A 16,512-nucleotide genomic window follows, 5' to 3' on the forward strand; every position below is an offset into this window, starting at 1 on the left:
TCTGCCCCTTGACCTCAAAATCTTTATCAACTACCGGTTGAGTAATGGCATGTCCATTACCAGCCCTCCTGGCTTTCATCATTGCTTCCATAGATTGACCCCTTGCTGGTTCACCCATCGTATCTTCTTCTTTCTTAATATGTTTAAAATTCGGAATATAAAAAGGTAAGTCTAAGAAACCTTCGGCGATTTCCTGTTCTTCTCTAGCTTTGCTGCGTGTATGGTAAACTCTAGACGGTTCCAGAGTTATTAGTACCTAACCTGCGTTCACACCACCACAAAACCAAAGCGTAAAACTGAAAATAAAATAACAGAAAAGTAACTTTCGTGAGTTTCTTATTATCATCTTAATTCAATAATACTAGTTTATATTTATATTAAAAAAAATTAACGATAATTCTTATTAAAATGAATTAATTTTATGTATTGTACAAAAGTATTAATGTTAACTTCCATTCAAAATATATACAAGGTTTTTTGCACCTTAACTCTTGGCAAGATCAAATGAAGTATGAAGCCTTTATTTTTGAGTGAAAACATGAAGATCGAACAAAATGACACTTTTCAAACACGTTATAGTTTTGCAACATCATTTTTTAATGTTTTGTTTGAGTGAAAATGCGAAGATCGGACAAAAATCGTTTTATACAATACATTATAGAAGTTGTCTTTGGAAATTTTTTAATATAAACATAAATTATGAATTACTATTATTAAATTATTATGATGATGAGAAACCCAAAAGTATGTGTTAGTGTATTGCAAAAGAGTGTTGGGAAGATGAGTTTTCATAGTTATTGGTGCACGAGTACAAGTTTGAATTGCTGCCCGTAAGGTGTTTTCTAATTCTGATGTTGGTCATTATTGGGACTTAGCGGTTAACTTCTTGGATGAGATATGATTGTCATTTTAGGCTAGTTTGGGTTAGATTATCCATTGCTAAGCTTCTTTTGTGCACCTCTTGCGTATGAATCTTTTTAGTGAGTACTACCTCCGTCCCATATTCGATAAAATTTATATCATTTGATTGTTTTTTAATATATTTTGTATGGAATATTGTTTTTTCAACAACAAGGAGTTTGCATAGTGGTAGCGAGTTATCTTCTTATATGAGAGATCAAGGGTACGACTCCTACTCGCTGCAAAATTTCCATTGTTGTTACCTACCCACTTTCATGGGCCTTGGAGGTTGAAAAGAATTTAAGGATAAAGTTGAAAAGAAAAGGCTTCCAAAGTCAAAACATAACTACTAATAATTTCATATGCAACATGTGCACAAAAGAAACTCAACAATGGATACTAATTCAACCTAACCCAGCCTAAAACAATAATCACATCTCATCTGAGAAGTTAACCGCTAAGTCCCAATAATGACCAACACCAGCATCAGAAAACACCTTATGGGAATCAATTTCAGTCATGAACTTGTGCACCAAAAGCTATGAAAATTCGGTTTCACAACTTTCCCTTGCCATACAAGCGTACACTATTCTTGGGTTTCTGATCATCATCTTAATTCAATAATACTAGTTTATATTTATATTAAAAAAATTAACGATAATTCTTATTAAGATGCATTAATTTAATGTATTGTACAAAACGATTAATGTTAACTTTTATTCAAAATATATACAAGGTTTTTTACAACTTAACTCTTGGAAAGATCAAATGAAGTATGAAACCTTTATTTTTGAGTGAAAACACGAAGATCGGACAAAATGACACTTTTCAAACATGTGATAGTTTTGCAACATCATTTTTTGATGTTTTGTTTGAGTGAAAATGCGAAGATCGGACAAAAATCGTTTTATACAATACATTATAGAAGTTGTCTTTGAAATTTTTTTAATATAAACATAAATTATGAATTACTATTATTAAATTATCATGATGATGAGAAACCCAAAAGTATGTGTTCTTGTATTGCAAAAGAGTGTTGGGAAGATGAGTTTTCATAGTTATTGGTGCACGAGTGCAAGTTTAAATTGTTGCCCGTAAGGTGTTTTCTAATTCTGATGTTGGTTATTATTGGGACTTAGTGGTTAACTTCTAGGATGAGATGATTGTCGTTTTAGGCTGGTTTGGGTTGGATTATCCTTGTTAAGCTTCTTTTGTGTACCTCTTGCGTATGAATCTTTTTAGTGAGTACTACCTCTGTCTCATATTCGATAAAATTCATATCATTTGATTGTTTTTTGAATATAGTTTGTATTAAATATTTTCAACAATAAGGAGTTTGCATAGTGGTAGTGAGTTGTCTTCTTATATGAGAGGTCAAGGGTACGACTTCTACTTGCTGCAAAATTTCCATTGCTTTTACCTGCCCACTTTCATGGGCCTCGGAGGTTGAAAAGAATTTAAGGGCAAAGTAGAAAAAAGGCTTCCAAAGTCAAAACATAACTACTAATATGGGACGGAGGTAGTAGTCACTAAATAAATTCATATGCAACATGTGCGCAATGAATACTACTTCAACCCAACCCAGCCTAAAACAATAATCATATCTCATTCGAGAAGTTAACCTCTAAGTTGCAATAATTACCAATACCAACATCAGAGAAACACCTTATGGGCATCAATTTCAGTCATGCACTCGTGCACCAAAAGCTATTAAAATTCAGTTTCACAACATTCCCTTGCCATACAAGCGTACACTTATTCTTGAGTTTCTGATCATCATCTTAATTCAATGATACTAGTTTATATGTATATTAAATAACTTTAATGATAATTCTTATTAAGATGCATTAATTTAATGTATTGTACAAAACGATTAATGTTAACTTTTATTCAAAATATATACAAGGTTTTTTGCACCTTAAATCTTGGCATGATCAAATGCGGTATGAAGCATTTATTTTTGAGTGAAAACACGAAGATCGGACAAAATGACACTTTTTAAACACGTGATAGTTTTGCAACATCACTCTTTTATGTTTATTTTGAGTGAAAACGCGAAGATTGGACAAAAACCGTTATATACAATACATTATAGAAGTTGTCTTTGGAATTTTTTTTTAGTATAAACATAAATTATGAATTACTATTATTAAGTTATCATGATTATGAGAAACCCAAAAGTATGTGTTCTTGTATTGCAAATGAGTGTTGGGAAAATGAGTTTTCATAGTTATTGGTGCACGAGTGCAAGTTTAAATTGTTGCACGTAAGGCGTTTTCTAATTCAGATGCTGGTCATTATTGGGACTTACCAGTTAACTTCTTGGATGAGATTTGATTGTCGTTTTAGGCTGGTTTGGGTTAGATTTTCCATTGCTAAACTTTTTTGTGTACCTCTTGAATATGAATCTTTTTAGTGAGTACTACCTCCGTCCCATATTCGATAAAAATTATATCAATGGATTGTATTTTGAATATATTTTGTATTAAATATTGTTTTGTTTTAACAACAAGGAGTTTGCATAGTTGTAGTGAGTTGTCTTATGATGTGTGCGAGGTGGGGTACGAAAATAGTATTATATATTTTTAATACGAAATGCGACGAAATTATTACATAAGTTTTATTAATTTACAGATGGGATATACCTAAACCTTGCTACAACACTTATAGGCAGTGTACCTAATCGTAGAGTAGTGTAGTTTTTAGTAAGTCCGGTTCGTTCCACAGGGAGCTAGTGAAGTTTAACGCTATATTTTTAGAGAACAATATTTGTATATATATATATATATATATATATATATATATATAAGTAGTAATATTATTATAAAATGGGGGTTTTACCGTTTAATGACCGGTTTGTCGATTTTAAATAAAGCGTAAAGATAAATGACAATAATTAAAGTGCGTAAAATAAATAAATGACGATAAATAAAATAACAATAAATAAAATTGCGATAGAATATGAAATAAAAGGATTATGCTTATTTAAACTTCCGTAATCATGATGTTTGACGTTTTGATTTTAATTAATTGTTACTCGGGTTAATTGTCCTTTGTCCTGGTTTATTTGATACCTATCTGGCTTTTGACCAAAATAGTTCATCGGTCATAATTATAAAATGCTCGGCAATTTTAACCTTATGTCCAAAGTCAAATATTCCAACTAATTAGGGATTCGAACTATAACAAGGTTTTAATACTTTGTTAACAATTACACCAAGTGTCCTTAAATGTAATCCACCCCTGTTTTAATGAGTCCATGAATATTAATTTATTCACTTGGCTTTAGTGAATAATAAATTACCCAACCCGAATAATTAATTAAATGATTGTAAAGGATGTCGTATAAACGTCACTAAATAAGACATTCATAATCATTTAATAATTATTAGATTAATTAATTTGAAGATAGGTTCGACAGGCTCCCATGAGTTGTCGCTCAAATTAGACAATACCCCCCATCTATTAATTGTCCATGGTCCAATGTCCACAAGTGTCGGTCTTTTGTCCATATCCTAATTATGGTCCAAAGTCCAATAGTCCCGTCTTAATTTAGTCCAACATCACGATTACTTTGGTATTAAATAAGCATAATAACGGCTTAGCTACTAGACATTAAATTAAAAAGGAAAGACATAGCTTACAGTGGTGATTAATTTTGTAGCGTAGCGTTACACGGGCAGAGTTTCGACTTATACACTCAAAATATTCTCTATCATAATCTTATTATTATTATAATTTAAAATTAAAATTAAAATTATTATTATAATATTTATATTTATATTATGATAGAGAAATTGATAGATTTAGAATATTGAAAAGAAAAGGTGTACATAAATCGATCAAATGAGTTGCCTTTTATAGGCAAATATTGAATTGAAATTTTCACTTATGACCCCTTAACTATGCTCAATTAACAACTTTTTATTATTTATTATTATTCTTATTATGAATTATTTAAATATTATATTATATTCTTGTGCATAGTTGACTTGTACTTTCAGCTCCGTTGCGTCGAGCGTTGAAAGTTGGTTCATGTCTCGGTTCCGGATTTTCGAACGCCCTTTCGTACTATTTTATATCTTGTACTTTGCGTTTTGCGTCTTGTACTCTTGTCATTTTTAGACGTTTCTCATCAATAAATTGAACCACTTTAATTGTATCTTGTACTTTTTAGCTTTTTGGACCTTTGTGTCTTCAATTCGTCGAATCTGCCTTTTGTCTTCGCACTTATTTAATATAAACGAATATTACTTGAAAATAGAACAATTGCAACTGAAAACTTTTCTTTCTTGAGGGATAATGCTATGAAATATATGTTCATTTTTAGCATTATCAATATCCCCACACTTGAGCGTTGCTTGTCCTCAAGCAATACATAACTTGAAATAATATAATACATCACATGAATCACTTCTTTATTCTTCACACTTTATGCATCAGTGATTTTGATACGGCGGTATAAACAATGATAGTAACGATAGAACCATGGTTAAAGGTGGTTGTTGAAAGGACCCGAAACTAATCATCCGGACGTTGTCCATATTGATTACAAACGAATTACAATAGTTGATAACATTGCGAGGTACTTGCCCTCTATATGATACATCTTACAAACGTTGCATTTATTCTTAAAAGGCAATCTATAGTTACATCCAGAATTGACATATTCGCCTGACATTTCATAATATTCAAATGACCTAAACCGCCATTTACTTAATAATAGTCTCTATGAACTTCAATGACTCGAATGCAACGCCTTATGATATAAGTCCTTAATGGCCTCAAGTAGTATCCTTAGTACGAGCTAATGCACAGCGGAAGACTTAATTCATACCTGAGAATAACATGCTTTAAAATGTCAACATAAAGTTGGTGAGATATAGGTTTAATGCCGGCAGCGATATATATATATATAGACCACAAGATTTCATATATAAACATTTTCATAAAAATATTCTAAGTGGCTGAGCACTTGGTAACCATACTTAACATTTAATCACGTCGCATATTCCCTTTAATATGAAATCTTACTACACTGTACCAAGTGTAGTCACGAAACGAAGTACTGTGCAACCGTTGAATACTGGTCGTCCAGTCCGGTTGGGGTTGTCAGGCCCGATAGATCTATCAACAGGATTCGCGTTTACAATACCGCTATAAATATTAGTTACCAAGCTACAGGGAAGTATGCCAGTGGTACAACTCAACGTAGAATATATTTTTCAGTTACTTGTGTCCATAACGTAAATCATTTATAAAAACAGCGCATGTATTCTCAGCCCAAAATATTTAAAGTTTAAAAGGGACTATATACTCACTGTTGTCTTGAAGATATGTAATTTCGACTCGGTCTCCGATTGATATCACGAACCTATCCATATATAATATATCAATATATTTTCATTTTAAACAATCGTCACATATATATACTTGTTATACTTTTAATACTTTGAATAATTCCTTAGTCCGTAGTTAGCAGTCCGATGTTAGTAATTCAATTTTAATGGTTCATTTTTAGGTGTTTAATAAACCCCCGATGAAATGAATAAAACCCCCATCGTATATGTATTGGTCGAGATTAATCTTGACCCACGGTACCGGTGTTGTCAAATGACGTGTTGCGTACATAAAGTACCGGTGTTGTCAAATGACGTGTTGCGTACAATCATGGGATCTTATGATTAATCTTCTCGTATTGTTTACGGGTGATCCTGAACCATATAAAATTAAATTATGAGTACATATATATAAAATATCATGTTTTTTTAGAAAGATGTGATTTATTTAATTTTTTTCCAATTAATCACGTAGCTAAACTAGTCTTGGATAACCAATTTTGTTTCGGTCATAGTTTCTTCGTTACAACTCCGTTTTCGTTGATTCAACTTGCCATCTCCTTGGATCGAGTTCCTATTTAAGACTATGAACTGTAAATACCTTAGTTTGTATTCAAAATCACACGGCATAGGTGAAACTTTAGTGAAACTTATGAAGTTAAACATTTTCCTTTATGTAAACAACCTTAAATGATTATTTTTCTAAAAATACTTATACTTTGAATTAAATCATGAAATTTTTATGTGTTATCATATTCATAGTAAAAATCATTTTTCCAGAAAATAAACCTCCAATTCAAAGTTTAAAATGGTTTTTAATTATCCAACCCAAAACAGTCCCCGGTTGCACTCCGACGTCGTAAAAACAGTTTTTAAGGTATTCTTTGAAAAACCAAGTTATACCTTGTTAAATTAGCATATATTTAAGTTATATTACAGGTCTTGAAGTATTTTAAAAGTTAAGTTAGAAGGATCTATTTAGTTTGCAAACAAGTTTGAAAACTTTCAAACTATGTTCTTGTTGTTAAAATTGTATACCACAAAATATGATAGCTATATATATATGAATCGAATAAAGTTATGAACATAGTTACTACCTCAAGTTCCTTGGACAAGGTTGCTGTAAAAGAGGAGTAAAAAGCTAGAACCAAAAGGGTGATGGAATTGGATGAAAGATTGGAAGTAAGTTTGTGTTCTTGGAAGGATTTCTTGAAGTGTTTTTGTAAGGTTTTCTTATGAGGTTTAAGTGTTGTTTTTGAAGCTAAATGATGGGGAAAATTCTTGGAGATGATCAAGTATGAAGTTAAGAGTATTTTGAGAGAGAAATGGAAGTGTAAGTATGAGAAAATGGGGTGAAGAAATGGTGTGCATGCATAAAAACGTTTTTAGGTTATAAAGGAAAAAAAAGATACCTAACTTTGTTTTCTTGCTAAATAATTCATGCTACTTGACAAATGGTTGGTTCCACATGTTTCTTAATCATTTAAGGCTGCTAAGGAGCAGATTTTTATTGGTATATACCAATAGTAAATACATCTAGAAGCTGCGTATGATACGGGTACATATACCCTAGGTATACGTATAGAAATCTTTGAGAAAACGGAATGAGGATTCAAATATAGCTATCTTTTGTAAATATACTTATATTGTTTTATGTATTTAAGTCTTTAAAAGTGATTAAATACATTACTTATACGATATATGTATAAACATTATAGGTCATAAGTATTTAAGTCAAATAACGTTACGTATGGTTATCGTTTTGAAAACTTAAGTTAGTAGTTTCAAAATATACTTATAACTTATTGTTATTAATACAAAATGAGATATTAAAACATTCTTAGATCATGTTAAATATGTATATATACATATATATACACAAACGTATAATTATCATATATTGTATAGTTCGTGATATCATCGGTCAAACTAGACGGTCAAACGTTGTGAAAAACTCTTTTCGAAAACATAAGTCTCAACAATTTGGATTGCTTATCATGTTGGTAAGGTTTAATTTATGTAAATATTAATCTTATAAGTATAGAACGATCGAAAAAAATGCGGGTCAACTTTAGGGTTTTTGCTTATCGTGTCGGAACCATATAGAGATTAGAGTTTAAATTTGGTCGGAAATTTCCGGGTCGTTACAGTACCCACCTGTTAAAGAAATTTCGTCCTCGAAATTTGGTAGAGGTTGTCATAAATCACAATAGGAATGTTTTCATGACGAATATGAGGTAATAATGAAATTTTATCATTATTGAAAGATTTAGATAAAACGATTCGGTTATGTGAGACGCACGAGCGAAGCTATCACAAAAGAGTGAAATGAGTAAATATAGAATTGTTGTAACCGATGACGTGATTATGATCGATTTCCGGGATTTAAGGGTTTTAAAGAAAATCTTATGTAATAAGATTTAGTTTTGCGGCGATCAGGATCTTCTTTGATTTAACGCGGCAATCTGTTTTGATTTCTTTGTCGAATATTTCACTATAAATTTACCTCCTTCCCTTTCTTTCTTCCCACATCTTCTATTCTTTCTCTTTAGTTCCTACTTTAAGACATTCGTTAATATGCTCCATCCCATTCTAATCCTTGTTATATTTCTAACTTTCATATCTTTCATTCTTCTTTTTCATCTATCACCAGAAGAATCTATTCTCTTTTATCCTTTCCTTGGAATTATAATGTTTTTAATTCTCCCGTGCCTTTACGTTGCAATACGTATTGATATGCACGGTTTGTAGTTTCGGGGTTGTTGTTAGGTTTTATACCTTCCCTTATATTTCGATGTTCCTACTCCCGTCCCTTAAAATCATTGTCATCCACAGTTAATGCTCTCTCTTATTTGCTGTGGTTTATGTTCCTATTTCTATTCTGAGGTTTTGTCCCTTCGTTTCTTCTTCCCGTCCTCGAGCCAAGCGAACAATGGTCCGAAATTCGTAGGTAGGAAATTTGGAATGAACCTAGCTATCGGTTTTAGAATGAAATTGTAATGGCACGATCTTGATTCGTTAAATTACTCGAATATTCCGAAAAAATAGAACTATCAAGGTGATACGTTCTAATATGTTTGGAGACTTGATAGAATGTAAGAGCCGTGTAACATGGCACATGATGACGGTACTGTGAATCATCACATTCCATTAGAAACTTAACATGACTTACTGTAATATAATGAAGTTGATCAAGTTTCATTATATTATACTAATTCATGCGTCAGTTCCCAACACTACTTCAAATCATTTATATTTTAATCTCGGAGGTTTCAGAATTTAGAAATTAACACAGTTTCTTTTATATCGTAACGCAGATGTTACGGAGAGATAAATGATCGCAGATAGGAATAGTTGTAAAAATATCTCCAGAAATATGAAAAATATGTATAACGAATGATATGAAGATATCTTATAATATCTAAGATAAGATGATGATGAAAAATATCATCCGGGCAAGGTTTTGAATAAAGAGTAGGGTTCTTACTGACGGTTTCAGCAGGTACGGAATCTTTTGTATTCTTTGATAGCAGGTTCAGTCCCTGTGATTTATCCACAGCCTCTTTCATACTTTGCTTCATCCGTTTTCTAGTTCCAAACTTTTTTTTTTTTTTTCAGCTTTACCACCTTACTATTCTTTGTCATCAAACTTTTGACCGTTAAAGTTGTTTACAGTTTTTGCTGCTTCGTTAGCATTTCAAGAACTATTTCATAGTCCCGGGTGTTTTTCAGAAACTTCACGTTCAGATTATGAAATTCTTAAGGATAGACATTATAGATATGATGGAAGAAGTTCCGTGAGATTTTCAAAATACTGGTTGTTGATTTCGCCAAAAGGATAACGATCTGCTGGTGCACCTGTTGATGTTTAAAAGGTTTTCCGGTAATGACGGCGAAAGGACAAGGTATAAATATCATGATTATAATAGAAATAATCTCACTGAAAAGTCGAAGTGGAGCTGTGACAAAATTAGCTTCTTGAAAAGGAATTGTAGGGTTGTTCTAATAAATGGCAAAGGATTCAATACGTTATGTGTTAAATTATGAATTTGGGTTCGAGAGTTCTTCAGGTGTATAACTGTATGTATAAATCTTCATTCCTTAGGCGAGGTGCGGCGGGTTCAACTTCTCGGTCGAGGTGTTTTCAGGAATCATGAAAGGATTTGAATGCGAATTGTAATCGTCAAGTTACGAATGAGGTTTAAGATAAAATCAAGTGGAAAGCTTGAAGAATTGTTTAGTTTCATATGTTACAATCAACATTTTAATTCATTTTAATTGTCCAGAGTTTTCTTCTTTATGCCACTTGTTGGATTCTGATAGGTCAAAATCCGAATATGAAATTTGATTGAAAATGGTTATTCTGGGGTGAGCGGATATGAATATCGGTGGTTGTAAGTAAGATAATAGATAACCGTTGAATCAGATTCAAGAATGTACAATATAACTTATTAATGTGAATTCTAAATATTCCTCGGGTACTACCCACCCGTTAAAATATTTTCATCATTAATAGTTTGTACGAAGGAATTTTTAATTACTATCTTTATGAAAATATACTTGCATATATATTTTCTTCAGAGATAATCATAGATTAAATGAGTCAATAAGATATTAAACTCATTTGATTTATCGTTAATTATAGATTACATAATCTCTAAGACTTTAGAAATTACATAATCGTCATACGATACGTAAAGCGAAGATAATCGATGTAGAACGATATATAGAACGAAGATCATACTCGAAGTACAGATATTGAGTCGTGTGATGTTGATATTCGAGATACAGATTGTGATGTTGAGATTTAAGGCGCGGTTGTGATTGGGGTGATAAAGGTACTGTCGGCGTTGACGATGGTAGTACGGATTATGCTGCTGGTGCTGCTGTTGGTGTTTGTAACCTTCGCACCATATTCTCCAAAACCACTACCCGAGCACGGAGTTCGTTGACTTCTTCTATTATACCGGGATGATTGACGGTTGGAACGAGCGAATGAACAAGATTTGAAATATGGGATAGTATGTAATCATGACGAGATACTCTAGAAATGAGCGAGAAAATGGTGTTTCGAATAGGTTCACCGGTAAGTGCTTCAGGTTCATCGTTAAGAGGACAATTTGGTGGATGGAATGGATCACCTTCTTCTTGCCTCCAGAAATTTAGTATATTACGAACCCATCCCCAATTCATCCAGAATAGATGATGGGAAATTGGTTGATCCATTCCGGTAACGCTGTTCTCGGAGCTCTAATGGAAATCCATATCGGCGAAGCTATCGAAGTCGGAGGAATTTGAGCTGGATGAAGAATCCATCTTGTATGGTCGGAGAAATGAATTTTTGATTTGGAATAGATTATAGGAGTTGGGTTTGGTACTCTTCAATACATAATTTACATATGTATATATAATATCAAAATCCCATGAATTACGGAGAATCTTTGAAATACGTCAGGCAATGTCTATAGTAACAGATACGCTAGGATATGAATTTTGTCTATACACTATCGATGCACTAAATGCAGTAAGATGTGTCTAGACTTAAGAATGATAAGCAGGCAGTTCCCTAAGGATGATAAGCAGATGATTTCCGACTAGGATTGATAAGCAAAACTTTTGACAGGCAGACACGGTCAAAGTCCAGACTCACTTAATGTATCCTAACAACTAATAGTTAGACACACTAATGCAAGGCCTGGTTCGCTAAGACCAACGCTCTGATACCAACTGAAAGGACAGTGGGGACGCATCCCACCCAGTGCCGTCTCGGCTAACCGCCTTAGTGACCACTGAGCGTATCTCAGACACTGATTTTACAGCCCGCCTCTCGGCAGTACAGCCAACCCTGATAGGGACCGCGAGGGGCAAGAGCCAATGCTTCGTCACAGGTAACACTGTGAGAACCCCCTCTACGATTGATCGGCCTCTAGTATGGCGCGACCAGACCAGCTCTGATACCAACTGAAAGGACCCGAAACTAATCATCCGGACGTTGTCCATATTGATTACAAACGAATTACAATAGTTGATAACATTGCGAGGTACTTGCCCTCTATATGATACATCTTACAAACGTTGCATTTATTCTTAAAAGGCAATCTATAGTTACATCCAGAATTGACATATTCGCCTGACATTTCATAATATTCAAATGACCTAAACCGCCATTTACTTAATAATAGTCTCTATGAACTTCAATGACTCGAATGCAACGCCTTATGATATAAGTCCTTAATGGCCTCAAGTAGTATCCTTAGTACGAGCTAATGCACAGCGGAAGACTTAATTCATACCTGAGAATAACTGATAAGGCTAAAAAGGAACATATATTTCATAGCATTATCCCCCAAGAAAGACAGGATTTTAGTTGCAATTGTTCCATATTCAAGTAATATTCGTTTATATTTAATAAGTGCGAAGACAAAAGGCGAAAACGAAGAATTGAAGACGGAAAGGTCCAAAATGCTCAAATGTACAAGATACAATTAAAGTGGTTCAAATTATTGATGAAGAACGTCTAAAAATGACAAGAGTACAAGTTGCGGAACGCAAAGTACACGATATAAAATAATACGCGAAGACGTCCGAAAATCCGGAACCGGGACCCGAGCCAAGAAGAAACGCTCGACGCAATGGACCAAAAATATCTAGTCTACTATGCACATAAATATAATATAATATATAAATAATTATTAAAATTATTTATATTTTATATATATTTAATAAATATGTCGACGAACAAGAAGACAAAAGATATGTGAGCTGTCCAGCGTGGCCATGCGAGTCGCATGGCAAATAGGCTATTTCCCATGCGAGTCGCATGAGGATCAGAATCAGGCCTGGTCTATAAATTTGCCAGTTTTCGTTCGTTTTTACACACACCACACACATAATAATAATAATACTCTGTAATAAATAAATATATATAATATATATAGTATAGTGTAGTTTTATATTAGATTAGTTCGGGTTATGTAAAGGTTATTTTACGGGTTTTAAAGTCGGAGCTCTGTCCGTGTAACACTACGCGATAAATAATCAATGTAAGCTATGTTCTTCTTTTTAAATTAATGTCTCGTACTTAAGTTATTATTATGCTTATTTGAGCCAAAGTAATCATGATGTTGGACTAAATATTAAAGACGGGGTTATTGGGCTTTGTACCTTAATTGGGGTTTGGACAAAAGAACGACACTTGTGGAAATTAGACTATGGGCTATTAATGGGCTTTATATTTGTTTAACTAAATGAAAATTTGTTAATGTTAATATAAAGATTTACAATTGGGCGTCCCTATAAATTACCATATACACTCGATCGGACACGATGGGCGGGGTATTTATATGTACGAATAATCGTTCATTTAACCGGACACGGGAATGGATTAATAGCCACTAGAATAATTAAAACAGGGGTGAAATTACATTCAAGGGTAATTGGTGTAATTGTTAACAAAGTAGTAAAACCTTGGTTTACACGCAGTCGATAACCTGGTGTATTCATTAAACAAAGTATTAAAACCTTGTTACAATTCGAATCCCCAATTAGTTGGAATATTTAACTTCGGGTATAAGGATAATTTGACGAGGACACTCGCACTTTATATTTATGACTGATGGACTGTTATGGACGAAAACCAGACGGACATATTAAATAATCCAGGACAAAGGACAATTAACCCATGGGCATAAAACTAAAATCAACACGTCAAACATCATGATTACGGAAGTTTAAATAAGCATAATTCTTTTATTTCATATTTAATTTCCTTTATTTTATATTTAATTGCACTTCTAATTATCGCACTTTTATTTATTGTTATTTAATCGCACTTTTAATTATCGTACTTTTTAATTATCGCAATTTTATTTTATCGCATTTTTATTATTCGCAATTTCATTATCGTTATTTACTTTACGCTTTAATTTAAGTCTTGTATTTATTTTATATTTTACATTAGGTTTTAACTGCGACTAAAATCTTAAAATCGACAAACCGGTCATTAAACGGTAAAACCCCCACTTTTATATATTATTATATATATATTTATATATTTTTGTACAAATATAATTATATAAAAATAAGTGTTTCATAAGCCCGTCTCCCTGTGGAACGAACCGGACTTACTAAAAACTATACTACTCCGCGACTAGGTACACTGCCTATTGTGTTGTAGCAAGGTTTAAGTATATCCATTCTATAAATAAATAAATATCTTGTGTAAAATTGTATCGTATTTAATAGTTTTTCCTAGTAAAATATAAACTATTTTATATACACCTCGCTTCACATCAAGTTTTTGGCGCCGCTGCCGGGGAGTCGGCAAAACATTATTAATGATTTTTAGAAAAACAATATAAAATTAAAAAAAAAAAATAATATAAAATCTATTAAAACCGAAAAAATATATATATATATTAAAATCTATTTTTAAGTTTTTATTATTTATAAAATTATTAAGTCTTTTTATTTTATTTTAGTTTTTAAAAATTAAGTTTTTATTTAAATTATATGTTTATAAATATCTTATTTTTTTAAAACAGAAAATAAAATAAATATAAATATAATACAAACTGAACCTGTTGTTTGAACCCCCACTTGAACCGGCTCAGCAGGTCATGCGACTCGCATGACCTGTTCCCCTGATTCCATGCGAGTCGCATGGAGGAGTCTGACAGGCCACATGTTAACCTAAAATCGCATTAATTACAAATATTTTATTATTATTATTATCTAAAACCCTAATCTATTATTAATTATTATATTTAGTTTTTAGATTAATTAAATTATTATTACTTATTATTAGTTTATTAAATTTATAAATTAATACTTTTATAATATATAAATATAAAAATAATATTTTTTATAAAAATAAATAATTTTTATAACTTTTTATTAACTTTTATATTTTGTATCTTTTTATCGTTTAGCGTAATTTTTGTATTTTTATCGTTCGTATTAGTTTTAAATTTAGTATTTTGCCGTAGCTTATTTTTATTCCTAGATTTTTAGGCTTTGCCGTAAAATCTCTTAAGTGCTTTTTCTTTAGATTAAGATTTAGGTGCTATAGAATTTTGCGACGCCGTTTTTCGCTTTAGTTTTAAATAGATTTTAGTGCCTAAATTAAGTTATTGCCGTTTTAGATATAAAATTCCTTTTAAGCTTTAATACCTTTAGGTGCTACTTTTTAGATTTAGTTTTTAGACTTTTAAGTTTCGACGTTTTTCTTTCTTATTTTTATTTATTTTATTTTTTTTCGACGTTTTTCGACGCGCAATCTTTTTCTTTCTTATTTCTCGACGCTCTAGTTTTTAGGACCTAGAATTTTCTCTATTTCTTATCTAATATCTCAAACAGAAAGAAAAATTATTTAAGTGGTTAAATTAATGGACGTTGACAATTTTCTGCTTCGTAGTAATAGTTGGATTTGTTAGTGGCTGAGTTGTGAGCTTCCGATTTAAAGGGTTCTGGCTCCCTGCTGCATCTTTTGGCTATTCGAAACGTGGGCAAAAGCAGAAAAGTCTATTAATTGGACAACTTATATAAGTTTTTCTATTTTTATAACTAATAGGATCATTTGTGAATGTAGCTAAAATTTGGCCGTCGCAATAAAATGGAAAATTTTGAAAACAAGGCCTTGGAAACTCTTTTTGAACTCCAAAATCAATTAAATCAATACTCTCAACCGAGTGTTGATGACAATTCGTTCAGTCAATCTTGGATCACAAATGACGAAACAATAACTGGTTGTGAAATCTGTGGAGATTATCACTCAACATGGGAATGTTATTATTACGTTCCTATGGAAAATTACGTACCCACAGAACCTGAATGGAACGATTATGAAGAACGCAATTCAAACTGGGATTATTCCCAAGAATATATCCAAACTCAACAACCAGAAGACGAGGAAAATTACGTGTCCGAAAATTCTTTAGACAATATGAAAATCAAACTCGAAGAACTTGATGCTCAAAAGGAACAAATGAGAGAGTTTGTAAACCGGCAAGCTGAAACTCTATCAGATTACACACCTGTTGATCTGAGGAGTCGTGTGCAAGAAAATCTCAAATCATCGAATTTTGATGAATTCGGGAGCTCCGAAATCACCAACTATCCCGATGATACTTTTTATTCAGTCTTACCAAATTCACAACATATCGACACATTAGCCTCTACCGACGAAATAATCAATCCATCAATGGAGGATGAAGAAGAAGAAAGGGTGACAAATTGGTACTCTTGGGAAAACGATAACGTTGAAAATTTTACC

The 16,512-nt window shown here is 32.3% G+C and overlaps 1 protein-coding gene across 1 annotated transcript in view; it reads right to left on the bottom strand.

Moving 5' to 3' along the window:
* Nucleotides 1-230: 230 nt before the first annotated feature.
* Nucleotides 231-16,512, bottom strand: part of LOC139849589 (uncharacterized) — a 39,217-nt gene continuing 22,935 nt past the window's right edge. Inside the window, exon 2 of the mRNA XM_071839226.1 lies at nucleotides 231-261. Coding sequence (XP_071695327.1) covers nucleotides 231-261 — 31 coding nt within the window. The remainder of the gene's footprint in view (nucleotides 262-16,512) is intronic.

The sequence above is a fragment of the Rutidosis leptorrhynchoides genome, chromosome 5, assembly GCF_046630445.1.
Source record: "Rutidosis leptorrhynchoides isolate AG116_Rl617_1_P2 chromosome 5, CSIRO_AGI_Rlap_v1, whole genome shotgun sequence".
NCBI classification, from domain to species: Eukaryota; Viridiplantae; Streptophyta; class Magnoliopsida; order Asterales; family Asteraceae; genus Rutidosis; species Rutidosis leptorrhynchoides.